Raw genomic sequence first — 18,854 nt, forward strand, 5'->3', positions numbered from 1 at the left:
CCTTTCACTCTGTCTTGGTTGATGAGAAAATTCATGATTCTCTGAGCGAACCTCTTCTTTCTTCTTCTTCATGATTATTGTTAAATGGTTATTTTGTTTGTTTGTTTTGTTTTAGAAACCTCAAATAATTATACCACACAATCTTACCCCATCCTCTCCAGACAAACTAAATCTCCTCCCTGGAAACTCTGTCCTTGGTACTTCTAGAGCCCACACTTCCTGCAAGTATCCATCTCCTCCCCCTCCCCAAGGGCCATATGTATAGACACAACAAGGAATTTGACAAATTTTTTTAAGCTACTGCTCTTCTGGGCAAAATAATCAGGAGTCAAAAAAGTAAAACAGATCTCAGGTCTTCAAAATTAGAAACAGCATTTGCTTCCTTTTCCTGCTTCCAAGTATGTATGAGTCATCAATATTTCAGAAGCACCATAGCCTTTCTTTTCTTTACCTCTCACTAAAATCATTACTCCTCCCCCACTCCTAGTTCTCTTCTTGAAGAAAAAAAAATGTGTTTTTGAACATCAGGATTTGTGTTTACACACTTGGAAGAGATCATGCAGAGTTTAATGCACTAGATCACTGAAAAATAAAAGGATTTCCCCAGGTTCTTGTAGTCATTTTGCTCTGGGGAAAAGTATTTAATAGGAACTCTTTAGAGTACTTGTAACTAAGTTCTTTTTCTGATATATGCCTCATTCAACAAGCATTTATTGGGCACCTACTGTACACCAGGCTTCTGGAGACAAGTAAAGAAAGGCACAGCCTCACTCTGTCAGGGAAGTTTTAATAGAACAGGCTACACCCATTCATTTCAGTGTTCTGCATCAGAAAAAAAGTCTACCTCAAAAGAGGTTATGTTCACACCTCAGAGCTAAAGGATCTTAATCCTCTAAACAGTACATCTATCAAGTCAGATTCTTTGGCTACAAGCAGATTAGGCCTCAGGAACCACAGGACACAGGGATATTAGTGGCAGGCAGAAACTAGAGGACCGTGTCTTTGGGGCACTGACATTGGAAATGACTCAGCCCCAACAACTTTTTTTTTAATGATTTTTTTGGTTTGTTTTTGTTTGTTCGTTGGTTTTTGTAGAGACAGGGTCTCACTTTGTTGCCCAGGCTGATCTTGAACTCCTGGCCTCAAGTGATCCTCCTGCCTCAGCCACCCAAAGTGTTGGAATTACAGGCATGAGCTACTGTACACAGCCTGCAACCACTTTTGATGCACAATGTCTCTGCTTCAGATCCAAATTGGCCTACCTTGGGTCACAGATGTGGCCCCATGACCAGGGAGTGGGGAGTCCGTGATTGATAGACACACCAAGACCACACAAAGTAGGAGGAGGGCAGTTCCCCAAGGAAAGGATCCTAAGAAAATAAAATCAGTACATTCTATCACAACCAGCTAGAATTATTGCATTCAATCTCCAATGCATTACTTTGTTAATTTTAAATATATTGTTGTCTCCTTTCCAACATCAGATCCCCAGATCAATGAATACTAGCATTATCAGGTCAAGTTGGCAACTTCTTCAAGCCCTCTGGGCCTCAATTTTCTCACCTATCGATTGAGAATATCCATCTCTACCCTTCTCCCTCACAGAGCTATCCTAAGAAGCCTCTGAGATATATGAGTATTTAGGGGGGAAATACACAAATTTTTATTATACATAAAAGATTCTAGCTTTCATATGTTTTCATTCATTCATGTAAAGAGTATGTATTGAATGCCTAGTATGTGCTAGGCACTGTTCTAGGCAATCAGGGTATACACAAAGTGGACAAAAGCTCTGGCCTCCTGGAGCTTACATTCTACTCAGCTAGGGAAATGGGCAATAAACAAATACATATGTCAGGAGAGAAATAAAGCAGGGAGAGGGAGATTGTGTCTGAGGGGGCGGGGGTGGGCGGGGAGGAATTTGCCTTTTTAACCACAGTGGTTAGGGTAGACTTCACTGATAGGTGACATTTGAGCAGAGGCCTGAAGGAAATGAGGGAAAGAGGAATATTGATTACTGGCAGAAGAGGTTACAGGCAGAGAACAGAAAGTGAAAAGACCCTCCAGCAGCAACTTCTTGATAGATGCGAGGAACAATAAGGAAGCCCAAGTGGCTGAGCAGAGTGAACAAGTGAGAAGAAGGCTGTGAAGTTAGGATGTGTGGGAATAGATCTGTCAACGTCTTGCAACCCATTGTAAGGGCTCTAATATTTACTCTGCATGAGATGGAAAACAATCACTGGGCATTCAGCACAGCAGTGGGAAGTCATTGGATTCTAGATATGTTTTGAAGGTCGAGTCCACCATATTTTCAGACACAGTAGGCTATGGGATGCTAGAAAAAGGAAGGAGGCAAAGGTGGCTAAGCTTTTGGCCTGTGCCACAAGGATAGAGATTTGTTGAGATTAGAAAGACTGTACAAGGAGCAGGTTTCAGAGACAAAATTAGGAATTTGCTTTTGATGTATTAAGTTTGAGATGTCTACTAGATATCTGAGTAGAGAGGTTGAGTAGAGAGTTAGGGAAGAAAAGTCCCCAATTAGTGGGCATATAGGTGGAGTCATTGGCATATAGGTGGTTAAAGCCATGAGTCTGGATGAGAATGTGAGTGTAGCTAAAAAATTAAAGGCATGCCGATGTTTACAGTCAGAAAAATGGGGAAGAACAGCAAAGGAGACTAAGGTAGAACAAAGAGAGGTATCCCCAAAACAAAGCGAAGACATTATGTTAAAGAGGATGGAGTAATCAACAGTGTACAAGCTGCCAATACATGAATAAGGTAAAAATTGACCATTGGGTTGGCAATGTGGAGGTCACTGATGACTTCAACAGGAGCTGTTTGACAGGTGATGAGAGGGAACAAAAGTCTGATTGGAGTGGGTCCAAGAGAGAGTGGGAAGAGAGAAATTTGAAACTGTGAGTATAAACAACTCTCTTGAGAACCAGAGAAATTGGGTGGTTGCTGTATGTTGAGAGGTGTGGATTGGGCACAAGGGAGAATTAGCTGCATAGGATTTAATCAGTAACATCTAAGGCAAATGATGAGTGAAATACTTTAACTGCATTTCTTGCAGGAGGCTTGACAACTAGTCACTTATCTAGCCAGTTGTAAGATGTTTCAAGTGTCTACATCTAAACAAAATGCAAATCAGGGTTGGGGAACAATAAAATTGGTAGTCTTGACCTCTGCATGTTACTGGAAGTACTGATGACCTGGTACAAGACCACGCTTATGACAGTACAGACATCTTTTATTTCAATCTAGTCTCTTCCTAGGAATGTGTTGCCTAGTGAATTTCCAGATGGTAGAATCCCTTTCCATTAGTTTAAGTGGGAAAAATAATAACACATCCTACCTCATCCAAAAATCCAAAACCCCAACCAGTTTCCCTAAATATTATTACAACACTCTTAGATACCTATAGGTGCCTAATATCCTAGTGCGGAATATATGGATATATGACAATCCACCAAGAATTTCTACATAATATAAAGCATTTAAAAAACCAATTATTTAATGCTTAATTAGTGGATATTCCTGGATGCAATGTGAAGAGTACAGTATCAGATACAAATTGTTTCCCCTCCACAGTGTAATAAATATATCCCAATGTAAATTAACAATAAAATAAAATGCTAAAGAAACTTGAGTATAAATAGCATATAGAACAATGAAATTAACGAGATAATTTTTTGAATGTTACTAATTAAAGAGTTGCCTAAATGAGATGGGGTGTGCTGGAGTAACTTGTGGAGGACCAAGTGAAGCCATAAATGCCTGAGATTTGTCCCTGGCTAAATCCCAGCACGGTCTTCTCCCTTTGGCACTTGAGTCTCTGGAAGTGTGTGGCTGTGAGCTATCAAATGAAGCTTCAGATGAAGCAACAGGATGGAAAAAAACCCTCAAAACTTATGTTTGTTTGCATTCTTTTTGCTTTCATTTACACAGTTTTTCACAGTATGAAACTGGGTTTGTGATTGCATTTCTGAATGTGCTTCCACTCACATCACTCGCAACTGCAATCGTCATTTCATCTGTATCGCCTAAATTTATTTTAAAGATTTGACATTAAATATTCATTATTCCTCCCCTTCTTCTTCCTCTGACCAATGATGAGTGTCAAGTTGAGCAAGTTCCACTGGATTAAAAAGTTTTCACTTGGTAATGTGGGAAGATGCCCATATCTAGTGCATAGCACATTTAAACAACAGGATCCTAGAGGAAGACAGCTGAATTCAACTGCAGCCCTACATTTTATCACTCAGACTCAGAAGCAATTTCACTGGTGGTCACAGGCAGATTATAGTGGATTTTCAATTCCAGTCATGAGTTTTGAATAGATATTTTTGGTAGTTATTATAGTGAATAGACAGTGAGAATTCAGACAGCGAAGGATACCTGTAAATAGTATTTGCTCGAGAAGAAGTGTAGGCTTTGGCATTAGGCAGTCCTGGATCCGCAGCCTAGCTCCCCACTTATTAGTTTGCATGATCTTGGGTAAGGAAATTAATCTCTTTGAACCTCTGTTTTCTCAAGTGTGAAATGGGGATAATTATATTTAACTTACAGAGTTATTGCAAGAGCATAACATGAATATATGGTGTCTGGCACACATTAAATGACCAATTAAAAAAAAAAGCAATAACTACTTCTACCAGTCTATTAGCATATGGGTGTAAACAACAGAAATTTAAAGAAAGAAATGTATAATGTAAACTGAATATGGCCTATTTCTTATTGAGGTAATTAGAGGAGATGTGACTAATTATTGTTATACACAAGGAAACAGAGAAGCCATGGGCATACAGGCAAGATGATTTACTGTAAGTTACATTTTTCTTCCTTATCTTGGCAGTATCTTATAAGAAAGCGGTGCCTGTATGCTTAGAGTTTCACTGAATGTTTGATGATGTTAAAGTCCAAAGTCAATTTTCCCAGTTTGTTCTTAATCTATACCAATAACTCATTGAATCCTTCTATAATAGCCATATCCTGTACACATTACAATAGGTCCAGACCAAAGACTAATTTCAAACACATTTCTATGTACTTTCTGGAGGTTAGGGTTTATGCAGCTGCTCACTGCTTGTACAGAAATGTTCCAGGAAAATCTCTAGAACCTCTGCCGCCCTCAGGGCCCAATGAACCTCCCCACTGAACCCTTTCCTAGACCTGCTTTCTCTGTTCCCTATGGCTGGGCTTCAGCCAGCATTCCCGGGTCGTCTGCCCAGTTTTCCTGCCTTGTGTCTCTGTGTCCTAGAGCTGGTACATGCTCTGAGCTCCACCTCAGCACTAGTCTTTTCTTCTCCAGGGATCCTAACACTGGTTTTGAGCCATAGCCACTGCCTGAAATACTGTCATGGAGGAGAAGAGATTCCATGATCCAGGGTCCATCAAAGCCTAAATCTCTGAGCTTTACCTCTGAGTCCTGACCCCCAGATAGGCTTCCCTATGTCCCCCATGCCTGAACCTTTCTCCAGGATTTGGGTGGGTAGAGGAGGGGAGAATGAAAGAAGAAAACCCCCTTAAAGAGGATAGGAGGATCCACTCACATCAGACAAATGAGGCAGTGAAAAGTGTGGGCTCTGGAGACAGATTACGTGAGTTTGAATCCCAGTTCTAATCCTCACTAGCCGTGCGACTTTGGACAAGTTACTGAACTTCTTTGTTGCTAAGTTTCTTCACTCACCCATAAAATGGAGATCACAACAGTATTTACCACACAGGTCGTTATGAAGATTGGACAAGTTGCTACATAGATAAAATGCTAAGAACTGTGCCTTACAGGTATTAAGTGCTAAATAATTATCAATGATAATGATGACCAAAAGCCTTCAGCAAAGGGATAACACCTACACTTCTTAGAATAGCATCCAAGGACTTGCCTTGGTGTGGCCCTGTTTCTCCCTACTAAATATCTTAGTCCATTTGTTCTGCTATAACAAAATATCTGAGATTGGATAATTTATAAAGAACAGAAATTTATTTCTCAGTTCTGGAGGCTGTAATTCAAGATCAAGGTGCCAGCAGGTTTGATGTCTTGCTGCGGACCCAGTCTCTGCTTCCAGGTTGGCTCTTTGTTGCTATTTCCTCATGTGATGGAAGGGTAGAAGGGAGACATAAGAAACTAGCCAGTTCCCAAGGGGCTCTGCTCCCTTCCTGAGGGCAAAGGCCCAACCTCTTAATATCACCACCTTGGGGTTCAAGTCTCCATGTATAAATTTTGGAAGAACACATACATTCAAACCACAGCACTATACATGCCTCACACACCCTCCCCTAAACTGCAGCAGTCTATTTCTCAACCTCCTACACCACTGTCTGGGAAATTCATGGCTTTTCTCCTTTGTTTATGCTACCCTCAGCTTAGCGTGTTCACTTTCTCCACCTCACCTCCCCATTCTGCCTCTCTTATTCAAATCTTATCTCATCAGCCAGCTTATCCACAAAACGCAGGCAACATGGATCAAGCGTATCATGGTGGCCTACATGTTTGCTTTCTCCCTAGACTAAAGCTGCTTACAGGGAAATAGAACGTCCTTCTATCTCCATCCCATAGTACACAGAGGAGATGCATACACCTGGTACATAGTAGATCTCAATACATTAAATGTTTTTCCTTCTGCAGCAATGACTCTTGCCATTGATGTCAGCGACTGAATAATACCTATTGCAGAGTACACGTGAGGTTTTCTCAGATAGCATTTTGTTGAAGTCAAATAAAATATAGAGATGAATCTCTAAATTTAAAACACTATTTGGGAAGCAAGAATTGCAATTCAGGGCGTACACACAGAGTAGATAGTCTTTGGCATGTCTGAAGAATAAAGAAAAGGTGGTGGTTTTATAAAAAGAAGAAATGCTATATATTGTTTTGAAAGAAAGTTCATTGGCACTAGTAAAGTTTTGGGGAGCTGGCAAGCCCTGATGGGTAAGTGACGGCGGTGGGTACAACGCGTCTTACAATCACAGCAGATTGTTTAGTAGCCATTAGATAAAACTGGTTTCAGGTTATAAAAGGCAGTTTAAGCAGCTGGGCTTTTGGAAAATTTAACTCTTGGAGCAGATGCTGTGTGCCAAGAGTGCTTTTGTCCCCTGGCCACCTGACTCTGATTTAGTTGGGTACGGATAAGAATGACTCAATTTGTATAATTAACTTTTACAATATGTAGATCTCTTAGCAACGCGCCAGCCACATATAGTTATTGTAACTGCTGTTGTTTTGTTGTACAGCAGAAAGAGCCCATGATTTGAAGCTTAATAGAGATGGACTTACAGACCATCTCTGTCTTGTAGAAGATGGGGATTGTAATAACCATCTCAATACAAAACATCTGGCAAAAAGTAAGCAACCAATAAATATTAGTTTCCTTCTCTTTCTCCTCATGGCTGCCTAACTTGTGGCCTGGCTCGATCTACTACACCTCTCTGGTCTCAGTTTCCTTATTTGTAAAACGAGGACATTGAACTAGATGATTTCCATGTTCCATGACAGATTCAAAGTCCATAATTACTGAATTCATCATCTTTTCCCCTTAAATCTACTCACTCTCTGTCCCTGAGGAATATTCTTTCCTTGATAGAATATTTTAGTATATTAAATTGTTTCAATTCCCTAACTCTCTCTCTCTCTAAGAGACTGGAGGGTGGCGCAGATCCAGGACCCTGGCCCAGCCCCAGGGACCGTTCCCACAGTGGGATCAGCATGTGAACAGGACCCCAGGCTTGTGCTCCTCAGCAGCCCTCAGTCCAGCGCTGGAATTCCATTCCTTTCACAGCGCAGTATAGTGAAGTTCACAGAACACGCTGGGAGGAATAGTCCCCAGCTTTCCTTAGGTCCAGAAAAAAAGGAATCTGAGTCTAAAAAGAAAAAAGAGTGAACAAGCATTGGGCCAGGTGGGTCATGGCATTCGTGGCATTTTCTTTCTTGTTCTATCACAGACTTTGCAAATGGGCATCAAACACTTCTCTGGACTCTTCGTGCTGCTGTGCATCGGATTTGCTCTATCCATCTTGACAACCATTGGTGAGCACATAGTGTACAGGCTGCTGCTACCACGAATCAAAAACAAATCCAAGCTGCAATACTGGCTCCACACCAGCCAGGTGAGTGGCACAGGTGTCTTTCTCCAATATTCTGCAACTGTAGAACTCTCAGCGACGGGAGGATCCAGAGCCCTATGTCAGACCGACAAATGATAAATCACCATGATCACAAGGGTGGTATAGGCACTCTGTATTAATAGAAGATGGGGTTCCCTCTATCCCATTAATTCACTTTTCCCTTACATTAAGCTATCCCCTGCCTTTCTTATAACCCTCCATTGCCACCTATAATAGAAGCAATAGAACTGTTTTCAACCAGGCTTCACTTAACAGTGACGATCTGAAAAAAAATGGTGTGAAAGATTTGTTTCCTATATTCTTTTCTTGCCAAAATTGAAACCCCTAAATGAGTACGAAGTCCCTGTTCCTCTTTAAGTGACCCCACTTGCCTCTGTTCTCTCTGCTTTTTTCCTGGTCTGAGGTTTGAGGCCCCCGGGTGCCCGGGTCAAGCCTCACAGGGCCGCAGTTCTTTCATAAAATCCAGACACCAACACGCTGATTTATAGGGAGAACTGAAACTGTTGAGTGGACCAACAATTCGAGCACACTCGTTTGCACGACTCTCCCTGAAGGAAGTTGGCGTGGAGAGCCCAAATATAGTCAAAAGGCTTCTTAATGACAGATGAACTCTAACCAACGGGGCAGTTTCACCTGACCACGGGGATGAGCCACCCTGGCCTCCCCCATGGTGGGCTCCCTCCTGCCTCCCAGTGCACCAAAGGCTCACTTCCCAGCAGGGGGGCTGCCAGTTCTGCCCCATTCATGCATTCTCATGCTGACCCCCTCACTTTGTTAACACAATACTTTTTTTCTCTAGATAGGTCTTCTCTATTACATGCTAATAGGATTAGTTTAATTCTTAAGTCCTTCCCTTCTTTGTTCTCGTTGCCAAGAAGTTCAGACTTAAGTTTTTGATTTATCTTTAGCAATTGTACAAGACCTTTTGCTACACATTAGTTATGACTGAGCCACTTTGTATCACATACCATTTTACAATCCAGGGCATTTCTAAGCTTTCTATCAGATCATTTTCTTTTTTTCTCCAGGAAGAATAATAACCTATAATTAGAATTCTTGTGCTCTTGAGATTTGGGGCTAAATGTTGATCTGTTTTTAGGCATTCCTGGAAATTTGTTTAAAGAGGCCAAGGTTTGTAGTGACTACATATATCATTAAGTCTCAAGTAGTGTTTTGTCTCATGACCTATGTGTTTCTAATGATCTCTACCTGTGAATCTGTTCTCTCCGCCAGAGATTACACAGAGCACTAAACACACCATTTGTAGAGGAAAAGCAGCAGCGTTTCAAGAGCAAACGTTTGGAAAAGAGGTAAGTAGAGGCCAATGCCAGCTGTCTTTACGTTTGCTAAAATAAAAGTTTAGAGATTTAACTGTATAATTATTCAGATCAAATCAGGACAAATTGTTGATAAATAAAATAAGTATAAATACATGTGGTTTCTGATAAATAAAAGAGATAAAGTAAACAGTATATATGGACATTGAAATGCAGTACAGGCAATAATACACCGTAATGGTTAGGGTGTAGGCCTGGACTCTAGAGTCAACCATCTGGATCCAAATCCTGTCTCGACACTTATGATACGTGTTACTTTGACAACTTATTTATTTAAACTCCCTGTGTCTCAGGTTCCTCGTTTGTGAAATTGAGATAAAAACAGTACCTACTTCCTAGAGCTGATACAAAGATTATATGAGATAATACATGTAAAGCCCTGAAAACAAAGCAGATGCCTCATAAATATTAGCTATTATTATACACAAAAGACTTAATTCATGAGCGGTTAAAACAATTAATTTCATGCGATATCTTTTTGGCATCTGTACAATCCCCATGCCTTTCCAGCACTCCTAGGAATATATTAATAGTATTTGAAATATACAACAGACATGATGTCCTGCCTAATCCATTTCCTGGCATTCTTCTACAAATTCTCTAGGAGAAAGCATCTCATTAATAGGAATTAACAAGCATTAAAGGCATCAGTGATACTTGAACATTGAAACCACGCACCTTCACCACAGCCAGCCTGTGGATGACGGGTGCCTTATTCACGGTGACTAAAGACGTCAGAAGCTTTCGGGTCTGGTTCCTGGCTGGCCTCTGTTGCCTGCTGCCTAGGGCAGCCCTCCTGGTTCTTTCACACTCTCAGAGGCTTCAGACAAGGGCATCAGCCCCAAGCAACTCTTGTCATCTATGGCATATCCTCAGCTCAAAGCTCGGCTTTCTGGATAGTTTTGAAAGCTGACACTCACCCCTCTCATCATAACAAAAGAAAAAGGGATGGAAAACCTGATTTTTTTTTCATTGTTTTTATCTCCTCTGGGACTGCTGCAGTCCTCTTCTCTGCAGTTTTTGCATCTACCCTGTCAGAATCATTTCCATTATTTCTTATAGCCTCTCTTTCCAGTCCGTGAGCACTCCCCAAACCCCTCTCAGTCTGTGGTTTTCCTGCATAATATTGCAAGTCTGTTCCTGACAAGCTGTGGACTAATCAGGTCACAGCTGTTCCAAGTCATGTTACATATATTTTTTTCTATAATTATTTCTAACATAAATTTCTAACCAGAAGAACACAAGAAGACAGCAACAAAGATACTGTCTTACAATGGCAAAACATTTGTGTTCCAGCTATAGAAACAGGGAGCCCAGTGATCCCATCTCCAACTGTGATGTGATTCATATCCACATCTTTCTCACTTAAATCAAGAACCTAATGTGCCTCTTCACTCAACTTACCCACTTTTTTGGCAGATTTCCTTCCTGAACCCCCTATTTTGAGAAGGAGCTAAGGCAGAACTCGTTCTCTTGCTTTATCTTGGGCCCACATTTCCTGTGCCCACCTCTCTACAGCCCAACATTTACAACCTTTTAAACACAGTGAGTGTTTGGGGTCCTACAGCTTTCATGTCTCTTTTGAATGGTCCAGTGGAGCATTGAACCTCTATGTTATATAATTGCTTCATGGAAGCCTATTTTGCTCATTTATAATGTTAAAAAACAGTTCATTCGCTGGTCACATTACACTCTAGGAAGGCTTAATACAAAACACAACCTAAACGTTATTGAGGCCAAGAGTATAGCCCCCTCATTCTTTGCAATTAGACACTAAACCTTATATTCAGCATCTGTCACCTGACACTCATAGGTAGCCCAGAGCCACACAACAATTAGCAGAGCACTGGTGGTGCACACAACTAGAGTTTGCCATGGAGTCCAGCTTCTGTTTATTCTTCTATATTACCAGATAGATACATAAAGCTCTGGAGATAACCAGATCGGCTATCTCTACTTACCTGATCCCTGTGGTTGCCTGAACAGTCCAAGAAAATGTATAGCTGCTCAACTCCCAGGATTTCCCTGCTATGAATCATTCTATGGTACTAGAGAGTTGGGTTTACTGGCCTAAGAACACCCTTTCCCTCTCATTCTTGTAAATGCCCTACTTGACATCTCTCCCCTATGCTCCATATTTATTGAATGAATAAAATAATGAATTGCTAATATAAGAGCTTGAGGAAACATTTGAGAAAATGTGGGCCATTGTATAGAAGCCTCCCCCTCCCCCTCCCTCTCCCCCTCCTCCCTCCTCCTCCTCTTCCTCCTCCTCATAGGGTAGAAGAAATCAGAAGCTGTGCTGCTTGGGGCTTTAATCTGTTCTTGTAGCCAGGAACTCCTTGTTGCATCTAAGTGTCAAAATGTATTTCAGAAACCAGTTCACATCCTCCTATGACTCTCTATCAGCACTCTCTTGCTGTCTAGTGTCATCTCTCCACAATGGTGATAGGAGGTACAATGCAAGCCTAAAACGGAATTGCAAATCAGTTTCTATTTGATTTTCATCATCCCAGCGGGAACCTGAGAGCTTCTTTTTTTTTTTAAGCATCAGAACTGATCTGTCATTCTCAATCCACATAAAGTCATCCCTACAGTGAGTAACACTTTGCTGAAACCTGTGGCTTATATGCTTTTATTCTCCCTAAAATCAAGTAGTAAACATTGGAGTGGTCCTGTGGGACTAAGGATGGGCTGATTATAAGATCTATCAATGGGCTGATGCTTAGAGTCCAACATCTGAATAACAGATTTTCACTTTTACTAAGGTACCACCTTTATAGCACACAGAATGTTTCAAGGCAGAGCTGGTCTCTGAGTTTCACCCACAGGAGATGAATACAAAGGCACAGAAGAATGTACCACACCCCATGCCATCAGCCTTCCAAATGATTCCCCATTCCAGTTTCAGAGCAGCATAAGCCTTGATAAGACCTTGAACTTCAGTTCAAAGTTCATTGGCCAGCCGCGGTGGCTCACGCCTGTAATCCTAGCCCTCTGGGAGGCCGAGGCGGGTGGATCGCTCGAGGTCAGGAGTTCAAGACCAGCCTGAGCATGACCCCGTCTCTACTAAAAATAGAAATAAAAATTATCTGGACAACTAAAAGTATATATAGAAAAAATTAGCCGGGCATGGTGGCGCATGCCTGTAGTCCCAGCTACTGGGGAGGCTGAGGCAGGAGGATCGCTTAAGCCCAGGAGTTTGAGGTTGCTGTGAGCTAGGCTGACGCCACAGCACTCACTCTAGCCGGGCAACAGAGCAAGATTCTGTCTCAAAAAAAAAAAAACAAAAAAACCTCAAAACAAAGTTCATGGCTCCTGTTGCCCCATGACACTCTAGCAGGCAGTCTGTCCATGGCTTTGTTACTTCATCCCTAAATGCATTTTATTCACCTAGGAAATGGCTAACAGATAGCGAACAGCACTTGGAGAGCTGCAGAATGGAAAGTAAATCTAAAATGTCTCTGTTTCCTAGGTCCAATATGGGACCCCGTCAGCTCACCGTGTGGAATACTTCCAATCTGAGTCATGACAACCAACGAAAATACATCTTTAGTGATGAGGAAGGACAAAACCAGCTGGGCATCCAGACCCACCAGGACATCCCTCTCCCTCCAAGGAGAAGAGAGCTCCCTGCCTTGCTGGCCACCAACGGGAAAGCAGACTCCCTAAATGTATCTCGGAACTCAGTGATGCAGGAGCTCTCAGAGCTCGAGAAGCAGATTCAGGTGATCCGCCAGGAGCTACAGCTGGCTGTGAGCAGGAAAACGGAGCTGGAAGAGTATCAAAGGACAAATCGGACGTGTGAGTCCTAGGCGATCACACTGCTCCCCTTTCTCAGTTCCTGGCATTCCTCTGAGCCCTTGAGACACTTTGTAATGCTCTTTTGTAACTACTGACACAGATGTGGGTAGGCTGAGGGCTAGGTCTTCTTGGAGGTCAAGTCTGTTCTCCCTAGCCTAACAGGCGGCAGCGGCTCTCCCAAGCTCACTCCCTAGGTCTCCAGGATAGGAGGCTTTTTCATAGCAAGAATCTTAAATGAATCAGGAGTAAGCTCCACGTAAGGGATCTGTGAATAACCAGACAACCCCAGCTCCTGTCAACCTCTTCACCAGGTGCCACAGTAATATTTCTGGTTTTTAGCCCTTTCTCTGCACTATCAACAAGAGATAAAATTGTTACTCATACCTATGTCTTACTGGTTTATTGGTTTTAATCTTAATATAGAACAGGATTATCCAGGGTTGTAGGTTTTGATACAACTCCCCAGTCTAGACTTGTTCCCACATTCTGAATGGGGAGGAGGGTAAGAGCAGAGTACCCCCCTTTTGGGAGGGGCACCGCACTCATCAGTATCACGGCAGGCCAAGGACTGACTGGATCAGGCAAGAGCCATGTTTTTGAGGTTCTGGATCTCTGACTCCGTCTTAACATTTAGTAGGAACATGCTACATGCCACTAGGAAAGGGGACAGGGATATGGTAAGTGAGGACAGAAGATGGGCAGAAGAGGTATTAAAAATGCACAGCATGCTTTTAGAACAAAAGCTCTAGGCCAAGATAGCAATCCAGCTAAGGAATGAATAAGACTATACTTCTAATCTAACTAAGCATCTCCACTATAATGTGTGCCTTTTATAAAGGAAAAGAGAGAGAAAAAAGCAAAGAAGGTCATGGCTTTAAGATGGACCTGGGATATGCCTGCTTATTGCCTATGACACGATAAGTGGGCTGGCACTGCAGGTTAAGTGAAACGTTCTGCACACCATATACTAGGGCATTTTCAGATCCGTAGTCACCCATCTCTTGGCATAGAAATCCCAAAAGTGAACATCAAGCCTGTGAACATCACAAGCTTCAACCTTCAGGAATCTGCCCTGTGCTTTGCGTATCTTTATAGATAATCACCGAGTCAATTTCCCATCCTCACACTCACTCATGTCTGAGGAGCTACGAACAGGTTTGGGTTCATCTAATTATCCTCCAGGTACCATATAATTCCCCCAAAGACTAATAACCCAGCCGCCTCTCTGCCTAGGCAATCCTTTCCCAGACCACAACTGCTTAGGCATGCAGAAAGGAAAAGGAAAATGGGAATTCTAGAACTTCAGTTCCAAAATGTTAGTGTAGGTAAGAATCATCTAGGGCAACAGTCCCCAACCTTTTTGGCACCAGGGACTGGTTTCATGGAATGCAATTTTTCCACGGTCTGGGGGGTGGGGGGAGAGCTCAGGCAGTGATGCACAGCCCATTTCCTAACAGGCCATGGACAGGATGCCGGGCTACAGCCCAGGGGTTAGGGACCACGGATCTAGGGAACCCATCAGAATGCTGATTGCCAGAACCCTTCCCCGTAGATTGTGGGGTGGGAGTCTGGCAGTAGGCTCAGAAACCTACTGCTAACCAACATCCCCAGGTGACTAACACAGGTGATCCAAAAATTGCCCTTCCAGAAACACTGTTCTGGAAGTTTGGGGGAATCATGAAGAGAGAGACTTTTTGAGAGTTTTGTTGTTGTTGTTTTTTAACTTCAGCACAAATCTGATTCTCCTTCCACATCCCCACTCCCACCACTCCTGGTACCATTTAGGACAAGATTTGTTTATCAATTACTTGCTTTATCTACTTAGTACTTAGTCAATTTGAATACCTACAATGAGTCCACTCCCAGTGCCAAGCACTATCTTTAACAGCTGCAGGTAATTGGAAAGGTGTCTCAATCACAACATTTCTCCCCTTACTTTTGGGTAAAACATCTGCATTTCCACCAAGAGCTACCTAGTCCCCCAGGGAAAGATAACACCTTAAGCTGTAATTAGATAAAACCTTAGCAATAGTTAATTGGCTGAAAAAACCCTCGAGTGAAGGCAGGCTCAGAGTTTCTGATAAGGGACACATGGGAGGGCTCTAAAGTTAGACTTCATCAACCCCACAGATCAAACAGTTCAACAATGAGGTAACAGGTGAGCCCTGAAAACAGAAAAGGATAATTCTGCCTTGAAATGCCCTATACCCCTACATTCTCACCCCAGTCCCAGAAGTAGGTAAGCAGCTGCCTTTGGAAGAATATACCCCTTAGCCATCCCCATCCATCTGCAACAGACAAGGATGCCGTAGATTCTGCCATTGTAGTCTGCACACTCCCAAACCTCTGCACAGCCTAGAAGTTTGATGTACAGGTGTACCTCAATTCACATTACAGCCATGCTCCTAATGTTGTACATGGACATTTTTATAACTCATATCCTGACTGTATTTGAGAAGCTGGCTATTTAAGGGAACCCAGAGGTGAATTCTTTTGTACAGTAAAGAATCCTTTTGTAATGCAATTAATTATCCCTTAATGTATCTGTTTTGTAAGTTTGGGTTTTTGTATATCGGGTTTACCTTAAGCTTCTCTACTGAGGCATTCTGAGCAGTGGAGATCACATGCCAGAACGAGCTGCCTATCCACACAGTGGACGACCAGTGCATGCTCCTCAAGTATCTTCTGAGGAACTACCTGCCCAAAACGGCAGCCAGGATGCAGCAAGAAGCAGCAGGGGCTTAAGGCAGGCTTACTGCCATCAACATTGCTTGAAATGCCTCCACGTTCTGAATAAAGAAAAACCATAATTGCTTGTGGTGAAATGAAGCAATCTTCATGTTAAGTAGCAATGGTTATTTTTATCAGTAATAATTGAACAGTGTTTTGCAATTTGTGAAATAGTGTGTTGTGTTTTGTAAAAAGATGTCACGAAATGGTGGGTCCTTGAAAACCTTTCTGTTCTGCTCCACCTCTGTTCTTTCAACTCCCCTCAGGCTCAAAAAAACCCACAATGATCAGAAGCCTTCAGGCGGAGGGTGGTATTTTGATAAAGGAAAAGAGAGAAGGGATGCTACCTTGCCTCCTCTCCTGGGCTCTCATTTCATGAGATCAGAAGGCCCCCATTCTCTCCCAAGCTCTGGTGCTGGGAAACTTGGAATATGACAAACTGTGTCACACACCCTAAACCCTGTTTTCCAAGGGGGAATTCCTGGCACAAGCAGCACACAGTAAAGCATGACTGGGTGAGTTGGAACAGATATAGCTATTTGGTTCATGTAAATAAGAATAGTAAGAGCCCCAGCGAGTGTATGCCTCAAGGGAAAGGAGAAAAAGGATTCCCCCAACAATTGAAAACAAGTTGGAAGAATGACCAGGACAGCCAAGTGAGGCAGTCACAGGGACGTAAGCAGTTGAGGTCTTTAATGTGCCTGGAGATAACTCTCCATTATTCACGAATCTAGCTATTGCACAGCCCTATATAGGAGCCACTGCTTCCCTTCCAACCAGAGGAGTGGTGAGTGGAGCAAGTGCCAAGCAGAACAGACTGCAGCATCTGGGTAATAGACTTCTCAGTGTTAGTGCTGAGTCTATTAGAGCCTTGGAGCAAGTGAAGCATTTCCTTGGTGTGGATAAATACAGGGGAAAGAAACTACTTCAGAGCCTCTTTTCCTCCCAACTCCTATTTTTGACAGGCAAACCAGAAAATCCAACCAGTCTTCAGAAATTGCTTTCTAGTCACTAATACCACTTCACTATCTGCACTGTTTAGTTATTCCTTTCCTTACCTGCCTAAACCATTCATCTAATGCAGGATTCCCTCACTTTTTTTTTTTTAGTTTAGTTACTAATCATTTTATGAAAATAATGTACTTATAAGTATTTTCTTAAGGTTTGTGAAGAGTATTTGCATTGTGTCTTCATTTTAATGTGTTTGCAATCGCTCCGCTCCAGGAAGAACGGAAATGCTGTCTTGTGAGCATGAAGTGAACAGGCTGTTTTGCTCCAGCCACTTTTCTTGTACAACCACGTGGATGGACTAGATGTCCTCAGGTCTTTTCCATCTTTAGTTTCTATGACTGTGGAATAAATGTTCAGAAAGAAACTTTACTTTGGATGTACTGCTGGCATTGTCTTTGGGGATTCAAATGTGAACATGGTACCAGCTCCTTTTTAACAGGAGACCCATTAATACTATGGCTTAAGTTTGTTTCCTTGGTATAGTCCAAAGAAGTAACACAAGACATGCTGAGAAAACTCAGCAAAACTGGCAACCCAGTGAGGTGTGTGCTCTGATAAAACACACACACCGGGTGCTATGGGAGCAAAGAAGACACCGTGTGTGCACACATATATGAGGTGAAGAGACTAGGTGGTAACAGACATCCCATATAAAAGAAACAGCACGTGCAAAATTCCAGATTTGGGAAACCATGGCAATCAAGAAACTAGGAACTTCAAATAGTTCATTATGACAGAAATATAAAGCTCAAGGTAGGTGACCAGCTATAAAAACTGGAAATAAAAGCAGAGGCAAGATCACTGTGCTAAATTGGATTTGTGTTCTGTAGACTATGAGAACCATTAAAGGATTTTAAACTGAAGAGAGAGAGAGATTAAAAAGACCAGGGTCCACACCACTAGGTGGAGCTGGCTGTCACTCACACACATTTTGTTCATTTGCAGGAGAGTGAGCCGATAGATAAAGGTAACCTTTTCATGTTATGGAATGAGTTGGCCATGGCATCATTTAACCAGGACAGGCAAACTAGAGATAGACATGGATAAACACATGTGGCATAGATTTCAGGAAGGATGTCAGTCTTATTTTTTCCTAGAAATAGGAAGAAAATGTAGGTGGGAAACAAAATTTGACCTATCAATTTATTTGCAACACTAATAGTATTTTACTGAGCATTTACTAGGTGCCAGGCACTATGCTGAATGTCTCATATATATCGATTCATTTTATTCTCAGTACAACCCTATGACTTAGTTATTATTTTATAGATGAAGAAACAGAAACAGAGAAGTGAAGTGATTTGCTAATACATGGCAGAGCCATACCCACACAAATCTGACTTCTTAAGAAATATACTTAACACAGTGCCTGAAGTCACAATAAGCACTCAACAAATGCATAATAAGATTGAGAGAGCAGGGAGAAATCTAAGATCCCTTGGGTTCAATTCTACTCCACAACAAGGTGCTAAATGACCTCTTAATGAATTCAGGAATAAAATGCAGTCCTAATCCAGGGGCTGGCAAAGAGAACCTAGATTAGAACTACCAAGGATACATATACTAGGTTTACACATCTTCAGAAAGACTTCAAAATGACTCAAAGTAGTTTTGCTTATTATCTACCTGGTGACAAGTACTCTATTGGTACAGGTCTCCACTCAGGATAAAAGAAGGAACAGTGAAGGTCTAGATAGTCACATTTCAACTCTGTGGCTAAACTGAGTGACCCTGGAGCCTCATCTGTAAAATAAGGACAAAGTTTGAGGTCCCTTTGAGCTCTCACATCCTACCTTTCAAATCATTCCATTTCATTAATTTCTATAACTTGAAATCCTTAGAGTATAT

General features: G+C 42.0%; 1 protein-coding gene across 1 annotated transcript in view; it reads left to right on the forward strand.

The window, feature by feature from the left end:
- GRIN3A (glutamate ionotropic receptor NMDA type subunit 3A) overlaps positions 1-13,297 on the forward strand; it is a 147,944-nt gene extending 134,647 nt beyond the window's left edge. Inside the window, exons 7-9 of the mRNA XM_045562169.1 lie at positions 7,942-8,106; positions 9,358-9,434; positions 12,937-13,297. Coding sequence (XP_045418125.1) covers positions 7,942-8,106; positions 9,358-9,434; positions 12,937-13,276 — 582 coding nt within the window. The 3' untranslated portion in view covers positions 13,277-13,297. The remainder of the gene's footprint in view (positions 1-7,941; positions 8,107-9,357; positions 9,435-12,936) is intronic.
- The last annotated feature ends 5,557 nt before the right edge of the window (positions 13,298-18,854 follow it).

This window comes from Lemur catta, chromosome 10, assembly GCF_020740605.2.
Source record: "Lemur catta isolate mLemCat1 chromosome 10, mLemCat1.pri, whole genome shotgun sequence".
Taxonomy (NCBI): Eukaryota; Metazoa; Chordata; class Mammalia; order Primates; family Lemuridae; genus Lemur; species Lemur catta.